This window comes from Triturus cristatus, chromosome 8, assembly GCF_964204655.1.
Source record: "Triturus cristatus chromosome 8, aTriCri1.1, whole genome shotgun sequence".
NCBI lineage: Eukaryota > Metazoa > Chordata > Amphibia > Caudata > Salamandridae > Triturus > Triturus cristatus.
Window position 1 is genome coordinate 1,456,727,727 of NC_140591.1, and position 18,100 is coordinate 1,456,745,826.

At 40.7% G+C, this 18,100-nt stretch overlaps 1 protein-coding gene across 2 annotated transcripts in view; it reads right to left on the reverse strand.

The window, feature by feature from the left end:
* The window catches only part of CAPN5 (calpain 5), a 555,036-nt gene that overhangs the window by 47,878 nt on the left and 489,058 nt on the right, over nucleotides 1-18,100 (reverse strand). For both annotated transcript variants that reach the window (XM_085623260.1, XM_085623259.1), the window contains exons 8-9: nucleotides 17,411-17,606; nucleotides 12,566-12,688 (exon numbers count right to left, since the gene is read on the reverse strand). In XM_085623260.1, the coding sequence (XP_085479386.1) occupies nucleotides 12,566-12,688; nucleotides 17,411-17,606 (319 nt within the window). The remainder of the gene's footprint in view (nucleotides 1-12,565; nucleotides 12,689-17,410; nucleotides 17,607-18,100) is intronic.

The window sequence follows — 18,100 nt, forward strand, 5'->3', positions numbered from 1 at the left end:
GAAAATATTGTCACATGACCGTAAACCAGATTACACCACAATATGCGATATAGCTGTAGTTAACAGACTCTTAAGTGCACATTTATAGAATAACTCCAGTTACTAGCATAAATAAATGTACATTTGACATGACACATTTTAAATAGGGTGCCGATAAGATGGGAACATTACACATTTCTATTTTGTTATTGCACAAAAAATTAGGGCCATATTTACTATAATTTTGCGTAAGGGTTGAATCACTTTAGTGGGGCAGCCCTGTGCAAAATCATTTTTGGCATTTACTAAGCTACGCAAAGCCACTGAGTAGGTTTTCATGGTTTTGTACATGAAAATTAATGCAATGCAGCACTGCCTTTCGTTACTTTGCGTCCGGTAGGTGTTACGTAAGTGGAGCATGGGCGTTTCCATGCATCCACCCATGTATTTTGATGTAAACCCAGATTTGCAAAGACTTTAAACCTAGATTTGCACCAAAATGGTGCACCTACCCAACAGAGGCGTGACAAGAAGCAGCGTTATTTCACCTTGTTACTTCCCTCTTTCCAGAAGTGTTGCATTCAGCAGCACACATAGAAAGAGGAATGTGTCTAAAGCATTGTTCGTGTGCAGGAAGTTGTCCCTTTCTGCACAAAAACAATCCTGCCCACAACAGCACGAGATTTAAAAAACATTACTGGTTTTATCCACCTGTATTTCTTAATGTAGACCAATGTAAACAATGTTATTGGCATAAATTGTTTTGCAGCATTGTTAATGCATTTTGGTTAGCATCACTTGTATGGTATTGGAATTTACTACATCATATAAGTGAGGTTTTTATTTAAACACAATATTCTATTTGTTCACAGTAATAAAAATGTGAAACATCTTATTTAAAATTATAGTTTTAATTTCCGTTTTTTTTACAGTTGTATTCAGCAGAGAATGCTTTACACAGCTCTATACTTATTTGTTGCAAGTTGATTGCCTCACTTCACAGCCAGAGCTACAGAAAGTAAACATTGCACATCACAGCACTGTTTACCTTCTGTTCTGTTCTTGGCATTGCCTTTACCACCTCTGAGACCAGAGGTTGCAAAAGCAGCGCCAGGGGTTGCAAGAGACCAGCCAGGGGTTTCACAACTGCGACCCCTGGCAACTCCTAAATGATGCCCATACATTTTCACCGTTTGAGCTGTGAAATCGGCAATACTAAGGAATTTCCATGTGCAACTTATGCTGCGCATTGTTCAGCATAGTTTGTGTATAGAAAATGTGAAAAATGTGTTCACTAATTGTAATCCTGGCAAGGTTGTAAAAGCTCCTGTTTGAACCCAGATCAGGAATACTGCAGACCGTGAAATGATGGCCATAGCGCCCAAAACCAACTTCCTTTTGAAGGAGTGAAAACGTAAGTCCATGCTACACACGATTTGTGCACATTTTTTTCTAAAGAATACAGCACTGGTGCCACAGAGTTCTACCACAGGTACATGAAAAGCGACATTGAATGTTTACATTTCGAGGTACACCCGCGTTTACTTAGCACCCATTTTCACACTTAACCAATCTCTTGAAAACTCGGAAGAAGACGTATGCCTTTTTGGGAGCATCCAAAGCGGGCTTCTGTTGGAGTAGTGTCTCTTCAGCCACCTATACACAGGGTCTCTGGAATTGTGCGGCAGGGGAGCACCAAATGAGGAAGGTTTGTCTAAATTATGCAGCAAGAAAAGCCAAATTATGGGGCTTAATGCAGCAAATCTTTTGATAAGTTATAATGTATTCTTTTGTCATTTTTACACATGGTAATACTTCTTGGGCAACTATTTCACTTCAATAGTGTCATTTTTATAACTAAGTACAGAAATAAGCAAATAAAAGATGACCAGTTGACCTATGCGAAGGGCCTTCCACTGCGCGTGAACCAGTTGTATTGTTTTTAGTAACTTTTTATCCGTTTGAGCTAGAAACAAATGGTTTCTTGTTAAAATCTGCAGATTATGCAGCAGATGATTGAGTATGTGGCATATGCAGCAAATCAATAATTATGCCAAAAAAGCTTTGGCTGCCGAATCGCATAATTCCAGTGGCCCTACCTATAAACAGGGTCACTTCAATTATGGGACAGTGGAGGATCGAATTATGTGGCAGTAGAGGATGGAATTATAGGTTTGTGTTGATTAAATCATGCAGCATCGAAAGGCGAATTATGCAACATGTCTTATTTGGAAACCGTTCTGCAGTACAATATAGTATGACTTATCATATTCCAATAACACAGAGAGCACTGTTGCATTCAAGATGCGGTATTTTAGGGTTCCAGATGTCGTACCTTAAAAAGATGCAACATATTAGCCAGTTTACAGCACATCATCGGACCTCCGTGAACTTTAGTGCTAATAACTTTCGATCTGTTTGAGCTCTTTTTGCTGATATCCACAAATGACGCAGCAGCAAGATGAGTAGCCCCAATTTGACCATTTCAATAAGGCGGGGGTTGAGCAAAGCAAGGGATTCCAACCACCCCTGCACGTTTTTTGGATGGGGATGTTGGTCCCCTAGTTGAGTTGTGCTCCTAAGAACTCGTTTTCTTCCCTTACCTTCCCTACATTTCATTTTTTCTTTTTAACCTGTTTTTTTCTTTCTCACCACCATACTCTGTTTCGTCTCCCTTGCCTTCCATCCCTGTCTCCACCCCTCCCCCCCCCCTCCCCCCTCCCCCCCCAATGACAGTCAAAACATACCTTCATTGGGGCAAAAAGAGCGCTTCCCACGCCTGGACCCCGGTGCAACTGGCTCTCCTGCAGTACTCATCGCTATGACCTTGTGTCCCCATGTCACTGTGCAGCAGATGGTTGATTACGTCGCAAGTGCGGCAAATTCATACTTATGCGGCACATGGTGCGTCTGCACAATCGCATGTGCCCGGTCTATAAACCATACAGGCAAGTACCCCTCACATGCGGGGGCGCACGCACTCAATAGAAGACATCACCTGTGTGCTTTACATGTATTGCTGATGTGTTACATGCACTCAGACACTAGATGGCAGCATTCGTGCATTTGGAGTTTATGTAGGCACGGAAAAGAAGAACCAGGGAGGCAACAATGTGACATAAAGCAGTGCCCTTTCTTAACCCTCAACTTTCAGAAGCACCCATTTCACTTTTTATTTATTTTTTAAAATCACAGAGGTTCCTTTATAAGGTGAGATCAAACTAAGAGCAATTGTCGTCAACAACATACCCAACAACAAGAAAATCCTACGGAGGGAGGCCCAGACATGCAATGTGAAGGGCAGTGCAGTGGGCAGGGAGAGGTTAAGAGTGAGCAGGTACTTTAAACGGGCCGCCCAGTGTAGAGGTTCCGTTTATCAACTCCTGCGTCGCTAACAATCGCCATTAACAGGAGTTGTGATGACGTAACCACATGCTAATGTTCCTTTGTGATGCAACATTTCTCCCCATTCTTATTGGCACTGCGTGTCACACCACATACCACGACATTCCATAGTTGACAGTTGCTTGATGATTTTTCCGTTCACCTTCTACTGGACAGATGTGTCTGGGGCTTATCTGAATCAAACTTATTTGAACCCGCATTTGGAGTAATTATCATCATTTCTAAAACAGGTATTCCAGAATTTTCTTTCGTTTGATGATGTCCGCTTGGATTCTGACACCATTCACTGGATGGCTCCATTGACACCGGATTTTCAGGGGTTCTGGGGTGTTGCACCATGACCATATTAGACTGGCTTGTACTTAAGCATTCTCAGTAAAGTTTTAAGTGCTCACGGCTACTATAGAACAAATTTAACTTCGCTCCAACCATTTCTGTGTAAAGATGTTTCTGCCCCAGTGTCTGGCCTTATTCCATGTTTGCCAGTATGTCATCCAAGCACCTTTATAGCTCGTCTTGCTGGGCACCCACAGGAGCTCTAAAGTTATATTTTATGGGTCATTCTGGGCTAAATATTGGCAGAACACTTGACAATATCGGTTTGCGTGCCAAAGAGGTAAACAAAAGCGTGATATTTTTACTTTTTTTTTTTAAACACAATTGTTCCGTATTTGCTGCATTTCCCTAACTGCCATCAAAACCCAACACATGAAATCAGAGTCCAGATTCTTGCGCTGATAAGTCTAAGTTCTCTCAAATGTTCGTATTTCCACAGACTGCTCTGGCGACTGTAAAGATGACAGGAAGCCCTTCATGGTTCAGGTAAGTTTATTACTAAACAGCCCCAGACACGTCCTGCTGCAATGGTGACCAACGATATCTGAACAAACAACCGCTGAGCAACTGACACCAGTGGCATCTTGGAAATGGGGTGACACGCAGTGCCAGTGAGATAGGATGGAGTGTGCTACATCATTTAAGGTGGAAGAATCACGCTGCATCGCAACATTACAACACCTCCTCCTCTTACACAATTGACAAAATAATAATGATAAAGAGGGATAGATAAACACAAGAAAGATGGGGTAGTGTATAATAATGGAGAGAACCCGTTTTGAAAGTACAATGCAAATGAGAACAAATGCTTAAAGAAACAAGGGGAAATGTTTCTCAAACATGGCTACACAACTGTAATATAGTCATCATATTTCTTTGGCTTGATTGTAGGTCTGCCAAATCTACCAGGAATGCCTTGGCTGTCCACTGATTTCCCAACGATAAAGATGGCCCACCACCACCTCTATAGCCAATCATACAATCAGTGGATGAGTCAGAGGACGTTGATGTCGCTCCCAGATCACCATTTCTTTCACACATCACATTATCAGAATTGTTGTGTAAATTGGGCAACTTGTTTTCTTCATCAAAGTTTAACCAAATATCAACGTTACATCCATACTATGAAGTTCATTGTCACGTGACATTCCTTTGGACACACATTTGGCTAATCTACGCATGTGCCAGACTTTACCATCGCTCAGTTTGACTGCGTTGCGAAAATTTACACAGATGTGCAAAGGACGGGTGAATCTCCTTTTCTGAGTTTTTTCTCCAAGCGAGCTTTGACCTCACCACATTTGAACGGCATTCTTTTCACACCATGTTTTTGTCATACCATTCTTTGTAACTTTCCTGTGCAAATGATATTTTTTTATCTCACTAACTCCGGGGACGACTCAACTTGTTTAGAAACAGGCACCCAACTCAAGTCTTTACTCACAGCTGGTCTACCCCTCATCATAATGAAAGGACTGCTGCCCGTAGTTAAGCTAGGAGTGATCCCGTAGGCCCAAATTAATTTGCAAATCTCATCTTCGCAGTTCAACTTACTACTCCTTGACAATTGAATGCTTCCTTTGAGAGCTCTATTGAAGTGCTCAACTAGGCCATTTCCTTTAGGATGATAGACTGATGTAGTATTATGCTTAATGCAATTAAGATTCAAAAACTCCTTATAAGATGATGACATGCATTGTGTGCGATTAGCCATAGTGACACATTCGGGCAGGCCTTCTCTCATGAATATCTTGTCCAAAAATGAAATATTTGCACAGTCTGCATTACGAACAATTCCAATTTCGTGCCATTGCGAAAAATGGTCAACAAGCACTAAAATATACTTACAAACTTCCTCCGTTCCTTCAACAGGTCCAACTATATCCAGTCCTACTCTTTCCCATGACATACTTCAGCTTTCAATGGGACTCAAAGGAGGTTTAAAGGCTCTTATCAGAATCACTGCATGCAATACATCCTCTAACAACTCAATTTATCTTTCAAGACCAGGCCACCAATAATTATTCTTCACTCTTTGTTTGGAATTTGAAATGCCAAGGTGACCCTCATGACAATCTTAGTATCCTTTTCCTTAAGCTGACGGGTGGGATCACCTTACCAGATCTGAAAAGTAAACCTTCAACACGACTCATTCCCGACTTCACAATATATTTTTTCTTCCATTTTGAGTTTGATCTTTTTTGGCCAATCTTTGGTTACAAACTCCCATATTCTCTGCAACCCGCTATATCTGGACAAGTGCTATTCCCACTCAGGAAGCGTAATGCCTTCCAAACCATCACTGAATAATAAAGCAACTTTGTCATCATCCTGTAACCATTCATCATCTTTCTCTTGGTAATGGTAACCTGCTCAGAAAGCCTGCCACTCTATTCTTGACCCCTGGCCAGTACTCCACATCATACGTGTAATCTAGTAACTTCACAGACATCCTACTGAGTCTAGGAGAAGCGTTCTGTAGACCAGCAGTGAACAATATTTTTGTAAGGGGTTTATGATCGGAATGCAGTAGTACCTGAAATCTCCAGACATGCGTGCGGAAATGATTTAGAGCCCATGTACAAGCTAATGTTTCACGCTCTACAACTGCATTTCTTTCTTCAGCTGAGGTAAGAGGACGTGAAGCAAAGGCAACCACCCACTCATTATTTTCTTTGTCACATTGCGAAAGGACCACCCCCAAACCTGTTTTTGCTGGCACTTGTAGTTACTATGACCTGAGACGTGGGCTCAAAACCTTTAAGAAAAGGTGCATTGCAGATCTTTTTTTTCTTCTCAATCTGTCAAATGATTCCTGTCACACAGCTGACCACAAAAATCTCACTTTGCTTTTAAGAAGTTGATGAATATGGTAAGCTTTCTCTGAATTAAAAATTTGAATAGAACTCTGTCAGTCCAAGAAATGCTCTAACATCTTTTCCTGTGGGACTGGGTGCATTCACAATTGCATCAAGAAGACCCTGCTTAGGTTTGACACCATCCTTGCTTAAGCTGTGACCTAAATACACTACATCTTTTTGTGAAAACCTGCACTTGCTAAACTCCACTGTTAATCCTTTCAGTTTCAAGATCTCCAAAACTGGCTTAGTCTGGCATCATGTTCTTTTTTATTGCTGCACATGATCAAGATATCATCCTGGAAAAACATCACGCCAACTGTGGGAATTTAGCAGAGATCGCTGTTAGCATGAGCTGAATTCATCTGGTTTGTGGCAGCCATTTTAGTTGACCATGTGCCTCGCCATGTGCTTTCTCCCTCTTCACTGTTGACTGCTCTTGTATTTCAGATAAGTCAGGAACTATAATTAACTCCTTCAGTATTGAGCCAGAGCACTGCACATGGTCAGAAAGGCCCAGCTTTTAGAATGCACCTGTCTTAGTTTGTAAATGTCAGGCTGTTTCAACTGATGTCAGCAACTCATTTCTCCTCCTACTTTGTTGACTAAGCATTTTTTGTATGTCCATGCAAGTGAATAGCTATTCTTGTGTGTACTTGTACCGCCTCCTTTTGAGCTCCTGTGTGGGTATAAAAGACCCACAGTTCTTCTACTCCTTGTACTACCTCCTACACTGCCTGAGGCTTTTGTACGGATGTAGTTCCACCTCATGAGGTTTAATAAACTGTTTTCTTGATATTCCAGCTTCTGTGCCAATCTCTACTAATTGGTCTGAGGATTAGTGCGCAAAGAAGGGCGAACCCGTAGCACCGGTAGGCCTCGCTGAGGTCTACTTCTACACAACCACCTCTTTAAATATTTGTCATAATTGTTTTTAAAAGGGCAGTTGCCAATCCAAAAGGCACACTGCTAAACTGGAAGCAACCGACTGGGGTTATGAACATTGTTTACTTTTTACTATCTGCATGTAATGGTACCTGGAGGTGTGCTGATTTTAAATCTATTGTCGAGAACCAAGACATTCCTTTTGTGACCATAAACATGTTGATGCGAGGTATGGGAAACTGATCCACAAGTATATTTTTGTTGAGTTCCCTAAGGTCAATGCATAACCTAACCTTGCCATTGGGGCATTTGACAACTACCAATGGAGAAGGCCATTCAGCAGATTCCATCTGTTCAATGATGCCATACGTAACCAACTTTTGTAACTCCATGTGTACCTCATCTCTGATGTAAATAGGTAGATGCCTAACTTTGTGAATACATAGTACAGCAGTGGACTTCATTCCAGTCCTTCATTCAAAATCATTCAACAAGACAATGTACCTGAAAAACTTCAGGAACCTCTGTAACCAACTCAGAACAATTTTTATCAGCACAGAGGGACCATTTTTGCCACAAATAACTTACAATTGGCTTCTTACCCTTAAACTGGAATTCAGGATTCCTGGATCCAACAAGTCAATTAGGTTTTGTATAGATTTTGGCTAGAACATTAGATTTGCGAAGATGAACCCAGTTTGTCAACAAAATGACGCCTCCAAATTTCTTCACTTACAATGGTAAAAGTTGAACCGGAATTGGCTACCACATTCAACTTCACTCCACCAATGTTTACTTTACAAATAGGGTTTCTAACCTTGACAAGATTAACATCCAAAATGTCAATCTATGCATAACACATAGTTAACATTAGAGGAAATTGAATCCTCCGAAACCTCAGAATTTCTTTCGTTATGCTGTTGCACAAACTGTACTTTCATGTTAGAATTAACAATTTTTCTTCTACACATTTTGGCATAATGTCTAACCATGACACATAGTGAACCTTTTTGATACTTAGCTGGACACTTCTTGAAATCCGCTAAATTCTCTCCTGAAACACAACAATAGCATTTCCTAGAACTTTGCTTGTCACTAGGTGTCCTTAAAGTATACTTTTTTCCCTCAGTTATGTTTTTCCCTTGCATGACCTCCGAGTTATTTCTGCTTTTGCTCGCAACGTTTTTGTTCCCATTAGAACTAATCTTACTAACCAATTTGACATCATTTGGCTCTTCAAGGACCTCTGTGGCACATCTTCCCGTCACTCAGCTTTCTTGACTAATGCCACCACCTCTTTCAAAGGAGGCTCACCATTGACCCATAACTTATCCTTTATCTTAGGATTGCTTGCATGCATAATTATTTGATCTCAGATAAGTTCCTCATGTAAAACACCAAACCTGCATGTTAAAGCCATTGCCCATAGCTCTGATATATAATCACCCACACTTTCAGATTTCCCTTGTTTGCGTTGGAAAAATGTGTACCTGTCCGCTGCCACACACGATTGGCAAAAAATGAGCATCCAGATCTTCTAACACGTGAGTAAAGAGAGCACCTCCCCCTCTTGTGGTTTTTTCTCAATTTGATTATACGTTTTAAAACCATCCAGACCTAACTAAACAATACAACCACTTTTTTTTCTTCTCTCGAGTAAAATCCTCATCCTCAAAAATGTCCATGTAATTACAAAAATACTCCTTCCATTCCTTCCAGGGCATGCATGCTTCGCCCTTGGAAAGAAGAAATGGTTGAGGATTGGTTACAGTTATTAAATTCAATGCACATATAGCTGTAACCGAACTTGAACCGTAAGCAAATTTTGTGAGTGTCAATAATGAAGAGAAACGACCACCCACTTAGTAGATACAGTGAGACAGAAATGCATGCATGAATACAAAGGTCCGTGTTTGACTAGAATTAAACACTTTACATTTCCTTCCACTGAGAAATTAGACAGACCTTTTAAGCAAATATAGAGAACTTTCAGCCTCATGCATCAACCCAAAATCCAGTCGGTAAAATACCGATTCGGTAATAGCTCCCGGTATTAAGTAAAAAATACCCAATCCCAATGCATCAACCCAAAAGCAGAAATCGCTATTTAAGGAATCCTTAAATAGCGATTCTTTAAATAGGGATTCCTTAAATACCGATTCCTTAAATAGCGATTGCATTTAAGGAATCCCAAAGTGAGATTCCTTAAATGCAATGCATCAAAGATAAAAAATTAGCGATTTCGCTAATAGGGGGAGCAAATTACCATGAAGATGAACTGCATGGTAATTTGCAAAAACTTTGAAAAATGCACTTTTGTGCATTTTTCAAAGTTTCATGTTGCGCACACACATGCCCTTAGAGCATGTGTGTGTGCAACATATGTGCACATATCATTTTCAGGGGTGCAACAGGGTGTCCTTTTGACACCCTGGCACCCTTGAAAGTGCTCCCGCTATTAGCGATTCGGTAATACCGAATCGCTAATGCAGACTGGCTTTACAGTCATTCCTATGGGCCTCCAAGCCCATAGGAATGAATGGGTAGGTATTCCTTATTACCGATTCGGTATTACCGATTCGGTAATAAGGAATATTAAGGAATCGCTATTTGAATAGCGATTCCTACATGCATAGCCTTTTGCTATTCCTTATTAGCGATTCCTTATTTTTCGCTAATAAGGAATCGCAAATGGCATTGTTGATGCAGAGGCCCCTTTGTTACTTAAAAAAAGTATATAATATCTTATGCTACTGTTTTTGCTCAAAATACATTCCAAACCTTGCTCCAATTAAACTTGAATACCAACCTTTTATAATCACATTCACCGTCTACTTACACAGTTAAGTGCTCGCACGCGCTGCAAACAAATGCTCTGGTCCTCATGGTGAAATTCTTTCCGCTGACAGGGTTCTTCCAAGATGCGTTGGTAAACTCTCAAAAATCTGTGAAGTGTTGAAGCCTGAAGATGATCTCCGATGTAGAGGTGTGCCTTGATGAGCGTTGCCTAGGAAACCTTGCCAAGCATCAAAGATAAGGCTCCCAAGATGGCTGCCTGACATAGGCTCACGTATTATTTCAAAGCTGGTTGGGCACGTTCCTCAGCAGGCAAAACGCAGGCACGGCTCAATGATGTCCTGTGCCTGATGTCATCACATCACGATGTGCTTCGTCGAGTACACATCCAGCACGGAGCACCGGCCAGCTCTCCTTACAAACACGGACTCCATGCAAACTGCACTACAGCCGCAAACAAATCCAAGTAGATGCATTAAGGCTGTGCAGCACTGCCAAGGCTGGACCTTAGGGGATCAATCCAGCCTACTCTTCCCAATAACATGGCTCGCTCCTCTGGTCCAAAGCACCCATGCGGTAGCCTTCTACACAGCATCTGGGGCTGAAAATCTGCTTGTTGCCACTTTGTGAAGAGGACAGGAAACTCATCATGGTTCAGGTAAGTTTATTACTTAACAGCTCCAAACACGTCCTGTTGCAATGGTGACCAACAGTATCTTAATAAACAACCACTGAGCAACTGACAGCAGTGGAATCTTGTAAATGGGGTGACACGCAGTGCCAATGATAGAATGGAATGTGTTACATTATAAATGTGGGAGAATCACGCTGCATTGCATGCCATTAATCAGACTGACCACCAGAGACTGCTGATCTGGAGAAGATAAAAGCTCTATAACTAAGGTGCCTTACAAACTGATATACCTGGAAGATATCTACTTCAGCTATAGGACCTTCCACAGGATCCACATTCCTTTTCATGCACCAAGGTAACCAAATTCTTATAAACCAGTAAAAGGTCCCTGGAACCAGACATCAGGGAAGATCTCCTGATACTTTCCATGCAAGATAGTTCAACGTCCCTGGCTGTACCAGAGGACGTTCCTCTCATCCATGTCTTTCAACAGACCCTCCCTAGCAGGAAGAAGAAAAGTGGAATGTCATAAGCAAGTTTCAAATCATTTGAAACCATGCTTGAGAAGTCCAAAATGGGGTTATGAGTATAAATGAGCATCTCTTTTGTCTCACTTTCTGAAGGACTCTCTCAGTTATTGCGAAGGGTGGAAACGCGTAACCGTTCATTCCTTTCCAACTGTGAATGAATGAATGCATCCACCGCTAGAGCTCCTGGATCTTGTATCCAACTGAAATACTTGTTCACTTGAATTGTCAGTCTGCTCCCAAAAAGGGTATACCTTCAGAGGACCCCAAAACCAAACTAATTCCCTGAAAAAAAACATTGTTAGTCTCCACTCGCAGTAATCTCTCAACATTCATGAATTCCAGTCCACAGATACATTCGCCTTTCCAAGCAATGACTCTGCCCACAATATTTGTTGCATTCCCCTAACTGCCAACAAACCCCCCACATCTAATCAGAGTCCAGATTCTTTCGCCGATAGGTAAGTGTAAGTTCTCTTAGACGTTTCATGATTTCCACAGACTGCTCTGGCGACTCAGACCGCCCGACCCAGAAGATGTGATTTTTCATATGCATTTATGTGCCTGTTCCAAGTGTGATTAAATAACACTGTGGTTCTGCCTTACTCGTTGCAATAGTTATTTTGTTGACCTTTTTCAATTTTATGTATGTTCTGGGACCATTTCTATTCCACGACCCAGAAGATGGGCACACACCTGATTACAAACAATATTAAAGGCTTCAAGGACAAGCTCTTTACATGCAGCACTGCTTTTTACATTATAAAAACCAGGTCCGACAGACTTTTACCCACACACTCCCCTTAGCTGCCCTACAATACACGATTTCATTCTAAATGGGCAAGGAACAGCTTTTATAAATTGGTACGGGTCAAAGGCATGATTTGTCTAAAAAATGTCAAGGGTAAAAACAACTCTGAGCCCTGTTTAGGGTCTAAGATCAAGCTGGTTGGAAAATGTAATGACACAAAAGAAAACCTTCTGGAGGTCAGACGTGGCCCTGATAAAATGGAAATACAATCAAACTATAACATTCTAGAAATCTTGCCTACAATTATCCTCAGGCCTTGAGGAAGCTAGAAGATGTTTTTCCCATTAAGGGGTTTCGGATAAAGGAAAACAAGTCTATTCCTTGGGGGTCTTACCCGGTGGATATCAAATCCAATGGCCAAGTTTTCTCCTTTTCCTTCTTTGCGACTGGTCTTTTTGGATTTTTGTTGAAGGCAGATCATCACCTCATCTTCTACTTTCTTCACATCAAAAACATACTGAGGAAAACACAAAAGAAGGTAATAGCAATTAGTCTGCAAAGCCCTCCAACCCCAAAGGACTGTTAAGAAGATGCTCACTGCTCAGAAAGTAAAACATGAGAGGTTTATTGTCAAAACAACAATCATCCTTTCACATGCAAGAGCTTTGGAAATGCATCCTTATAACAGTACCTCCCAAGAGAAGTTGCCAATATGAAAAATATTACAAACCAGAATAAAGACATTTTTTAAAAATGGTCCTCAAAATTTGGTAAAAAAAAAAATATTTCTTTTATTTAGGATACTTATAAAATGTGAAACTAGACCAGAGTTGCAGCAGAGCAGTGCACAGTGTAAAAAGAGGAATGCAGAAATGCAAAGTGTACATAAATGGAAATAAATCATGGAATACTTTGTTGGCAAAAGATCGAATGTTAGGCTGGAGAGTCAAGAGGGTGAAAGCGCTACCAGACATATGAAATGGGGCTACATAAGGTAAAAGGAAGGAATTTGCAACAGAAATTCAGTTCTTTGCTATGTTGAAGGCGTAATAGAGTCAGATGTACAGCATTTCAGATCTGGGACCATTCAGATCGCTTTCCGTGCAGGCTCACTAAATTCTTTGGAAGCCGACGCCCAATATTTCACTGCATCCCTATATTTAAATCACTCTAAAATTCTGCAGGTTGCTCAACTCCTGCACACGTTTGATCTTGGGATGAGTGTTACCACTCTGCCCAGCAATTAGCAGAGTAAAATAATAACTGGGTGCTCCCAATAACTGGGTTCGAGATTGGAGAAAAGTTAAAGGATTTATTACAAAATCACGTTAATCAAGCAGTACAGAGTAATGATTAAATGCCATGAAGATATAAATGCAGAGTACATAATCAGAAATTGAATAATCAGAAATTGAATAATCAGAAATTGAATAATCAGAAATTGAATAATCAGAAATTGAATAATCAGAAATTGAATATTCAGAAATTGAAATAACCAAGTCCCAGGAATACAGCTAAATCAATAGAGAACTGACAGCATTCTTGAAGGAAAATCACAAATCAAGGCTCACCCCCAATTCCAGATGTTTTTATACACATTACATAAGTAATGAGCAAAAGCTGCCAATTCACATTGGTTTGACTATTGATAACACAATCTAACAAATCACATAATAACATATCACTAAAACCATATTAGCTCTATCCTACCTTTCACACATGTCTCCAGCGGCTTCTATGCGGTTGCTGTCCAGAGATGCACAAAACTATGATACATTAGTCAAACAATAGCCCATACACCAATGTTTTCTACCAAGGCCAGTCATTAGGAGGCTACTGCAGAAGGCCTTAACAAACGATAAGATACGGAACACGAAGAAAAGTTTTATTCATACTACATTGCTCTCGAAGGAAAATAACCAGCTAAGTCTCAGTATCACGTGCTCTGCGGAGACTGCAGAAACAGTAAGGAGAGAGGACACGCAGGGGGACATTGACCGGAAGGGTGAATGAGCAAGAGCAGGTTGAACAGAACATCAGCAATGACATCCATTTTAATAAAATGGTGCCTCACGAAGATGTGGCACAACTAAACCGCGACAATGAGCACACGTCTATGTATTTAATCAAAGATGTTTTAAGTGCTATATTATTAATTCATCGATTAAGACTAGAAATCCATCATAAAAATCATTAGTACATAAAATAATTTGTCACTCAAAATTTCACATTTTAAAAAACTTCTACAATTCCAAATTGGGTAAAGCGACATGGCTGCTGATTGCTCTGTGGCACCAGAGATAAGTGGGTTGTAGGTAAAATAGTCTGGTTTGCTGGTAAGAAAGTCTTTCTAAATAGTTCTATAAGTCAGAAATGTAATGGGGGTAGCAAGAGGCGGGGCATGTTCCATATGGCTGGTGATCGGGCAGGAGTGTGGGAGGAGCCATGAAGAGGTTTACAGTGGAATCTGATAGAAGGCTGAGGAGGGCGATCTTGCAGACAATGTGTGCAGCACAAATGTTTGTAGAGTAGAGCGAAAGTTGTTGAGGGACAAAGACGCTTATCCTTCGGGACGTGTCAAAGCTCAGACGCTTGTGTATTATTGGTTCGGTCATCCCGAAGAAAGGTCATAGTTCATGCAGATGCGGGACGTAGCATAGTGGGGGAAAGAAACCCACAAGGTTAAAGTAAGACAAAATTAATTTCTTATTACAAAGTTCAACTGCAAACATCAACAAAGGACAGTAATGTGTAAATCAGATAACATAGGGAAAATTAGCCTACTATCAGTCAGAAACAAGCATTGGCAAAGCCAATAAGTCTGAGATTAGTCACCAGCCTTTTGACTTTGCCAAAGCTTGTTTTGACTTGGTCCTTGCAAAACCTTGTTGTTTGGGAAGCTGCTCGGTCCTCTTCAATCTAAAAAAATAAAGGCAAAACTACTTTGCATGTAGATGTGCTCCTTGTGAAAGGGCAGACTGCTGTCTCACAGTGAAGTTAGCCAATGGCTGAAGCGGGCTGACCCACTGCCCCATGCTGTATGCTGTAGTGGGCAGAAGAAAAATGTCAATGGCACAATAAAATACCAGTGGATGAAGGGGGCTGGATGAAAGCCTCTTTAAATAAATATACATATAATTTTAGTAAAATCAAATGACTTGGCCAACACGAAACCAGACCAGCACAAAACTACAAGATTAAGGATGCTGCAAAGGTTGAGCATGGAAAAGAGCAATAAGAGATGAGGACATTACTGAGAGTAAAGACAGCAAAATGATACAGGATATTGATTATAAACCACAAAAAACTGTTCAAATACATATCGGGCCTCTCCGAGATCTTACAGAATCAGTCCCCTTGCATGTTACAGGGATATTTCACATCATTATGGAGGTCCCAGAATTTCGAAGTGACTTGCAATATCCTATCACATATAGCTACTTTCTTCTCCATTTCTTATGAGCTAACCAGTAGTGTGTGACATTGCAGGATTTCGCTTGTGCAAATTTTGTAAACTTAAGAGATGAACTTCACAAATGTCATTCCGTATTTATGTGTGTTTACATCGAGTGAACCTAGCCGAAGGCAAGTGGACACAGCACACGACCAGCAGCCATTTATGCGCCATTGTCCTCTGTCATTATACAAGGATGCTCTTTCTTCTGATTTTCATGCCTTCCAGTAATTATATTTGCCCTCCTATACAGGTTTGTGTAACTGCTCTCAGATGTCCACTAATGGATGTAAATTATATTCTTCAAACTAAATTATAGAAAAACTGAGCCCCTCAACATAAAAAGGGCAAATATGTATTTGGCTACCATAGTTATGGCTGGAATGGTTGGTCTGTCACCTAGCTGTACTCCCTAGCTAAGGACCTAAGTTGACCACCAGGTGAAAGTGGTTACACCCTCCCACTCCCACTGCAGAGCATTTCAGGGAAGTCCTGCCTAAGAAATCACCCTCACCACCTGGATAAATAATTTGAGGCTGGGCTACTTCAACAGGCGTGGGGCTTCACTTAAGGCCTCTAAGACATCTGCTGAATTGATTACAAGTTCAGACCTGCCTCTCAAAGGGGCCAGCCATTCAATATTATCACACAAGAGTTTATTCTCTTCTTCATATAACGCCAGGAACAATTCTGTAAGCATTAGGCTGTGATCATCTTCCAAGTCTTAGAAACCTGATATAATAAACAGAATGTTCTCCAAATCCTGGAAACTCAACTTACACATAAGCTTGAGAGAGACAGTAATCGCTCTCTCAAAAGGCCATTTTGAACCATCTGCATCTCACTAAACCTTCCCACACAGTCTCCTCGCTTCCTTCTCCAATCACCTCACTATACAACTGATCATTTTCATATTACTTCTGAAAACAACAACAAATCCTTAGAAATCAGAAATTATCCATGCAAAAAATCACCCATCTCTAAACAGAACTATACCCACCTTCAACTTGTCACAAAAAATACCAGTGATCCTAGGAACTAATTTCGCAAGTATTCTATCGAAAGATCTAACTACCTCCACTTTCAACAAATTAATGGTGATGGAGAATCCTGGGTCTATACAAATCACATTAGATCCAACTTGAGACACTGTAGTAAGATGACTATTTATTTCACATGCCTTCAACACAACTCCACCCACTGTCGAACACTCATGATGTTAAGAGATCATTTACATTTCAGTTCCTCTATCTGGAGATCCAATCTTTCTTTAAAGTCTAAATCTAATCATAAACTCTACACAACTATGGATGTCTAGAGTCAGAGCTCAATCTCCCTCAGTGTTAGGTGTTCAATTAAGGAGTCTCTGCCCGAGGAGATTTGCTCCAATGCAGATACCATTAAAAATGTGCTTACCAAGGGCTATTTACACTCTGCTATTGCACTTTCCTCCTCACATGTCTGCTCAGTCTTGTCAAAACCCGCCAAAGCTTCTTCTGGCTGCACGTTAGGGATGCAGTAGCTGTATATCATTTATCTGATGAAAAATGGTTATAACAGGCACAAGGAGGATGCAGGTCATGTAGGGGGAGTGAGTAACTTTCTATGCGCTTCTACATCTTGGTGACATAGAAAGTTTTGCTGGGTTAGGAAGGGAATGGGTTTTTCCTTACTGAGCATAACTCCACTTGACCGGATAACTTCTGTTAAACCAATACCAAAGAGACCATATGTAATTTGGAGGGTTTGAAAGCCCATACAAAGGTCACCACTTTTGGATGTTACCTGTGGGTTTTGTAAGAAGGTGTTCTTGTAGTTGACGCAGCCCCCACTGCGGTTCCGCAAAGGGTCCTCACTCTTAGTCCAGGAACCTCTCAACACCGCCTCTTCCCAGGTCTTGTGCACGCTCAGGTATGAAGTGTTGATGAGACGGCACATAATGATATCTGTGTAATACTTGCAGAAATCTTCAAATGTCATCCTAAAAAATAGCATTTTACACAACTGTTACACATGTCTAATTCATGTGTTCGTATTCCTGCATTTTTGTTTCGCTGTGAAAGGTTGAAAAAATATAGTTATTAAAAAAAATTAGAGTAGGATTTTATGTTGGTGGCGATCTTCAATTCCTGCAAAAGTTTTCTTTAAGCAAATCATTGAATTTAAACTTTATATTTACTGCTAAGTGAACTGCATAAGATAAGCAATTTTTCATGTGCATATGAAACATACATTTTAATCTGCAAGTTGAATTTACTTCTGTTTCCACATGGGAAAATGTTTTCCCTAGACCCAGAGAATCAATTCTTAGGATTTTCTGAATTTGTTGTTGCAGGCGTTTCCCCAAACTGGTGGACCTTGCCAAATCCAATTTACAAGGGTAAAAAGGCCTAGGCAGTGTTCTTTGTGTGTGCACCTGTGTGTAACTAGGTGCACAAAACATTTATGAATCAGAGAAAGATTCTAGCACAGCAT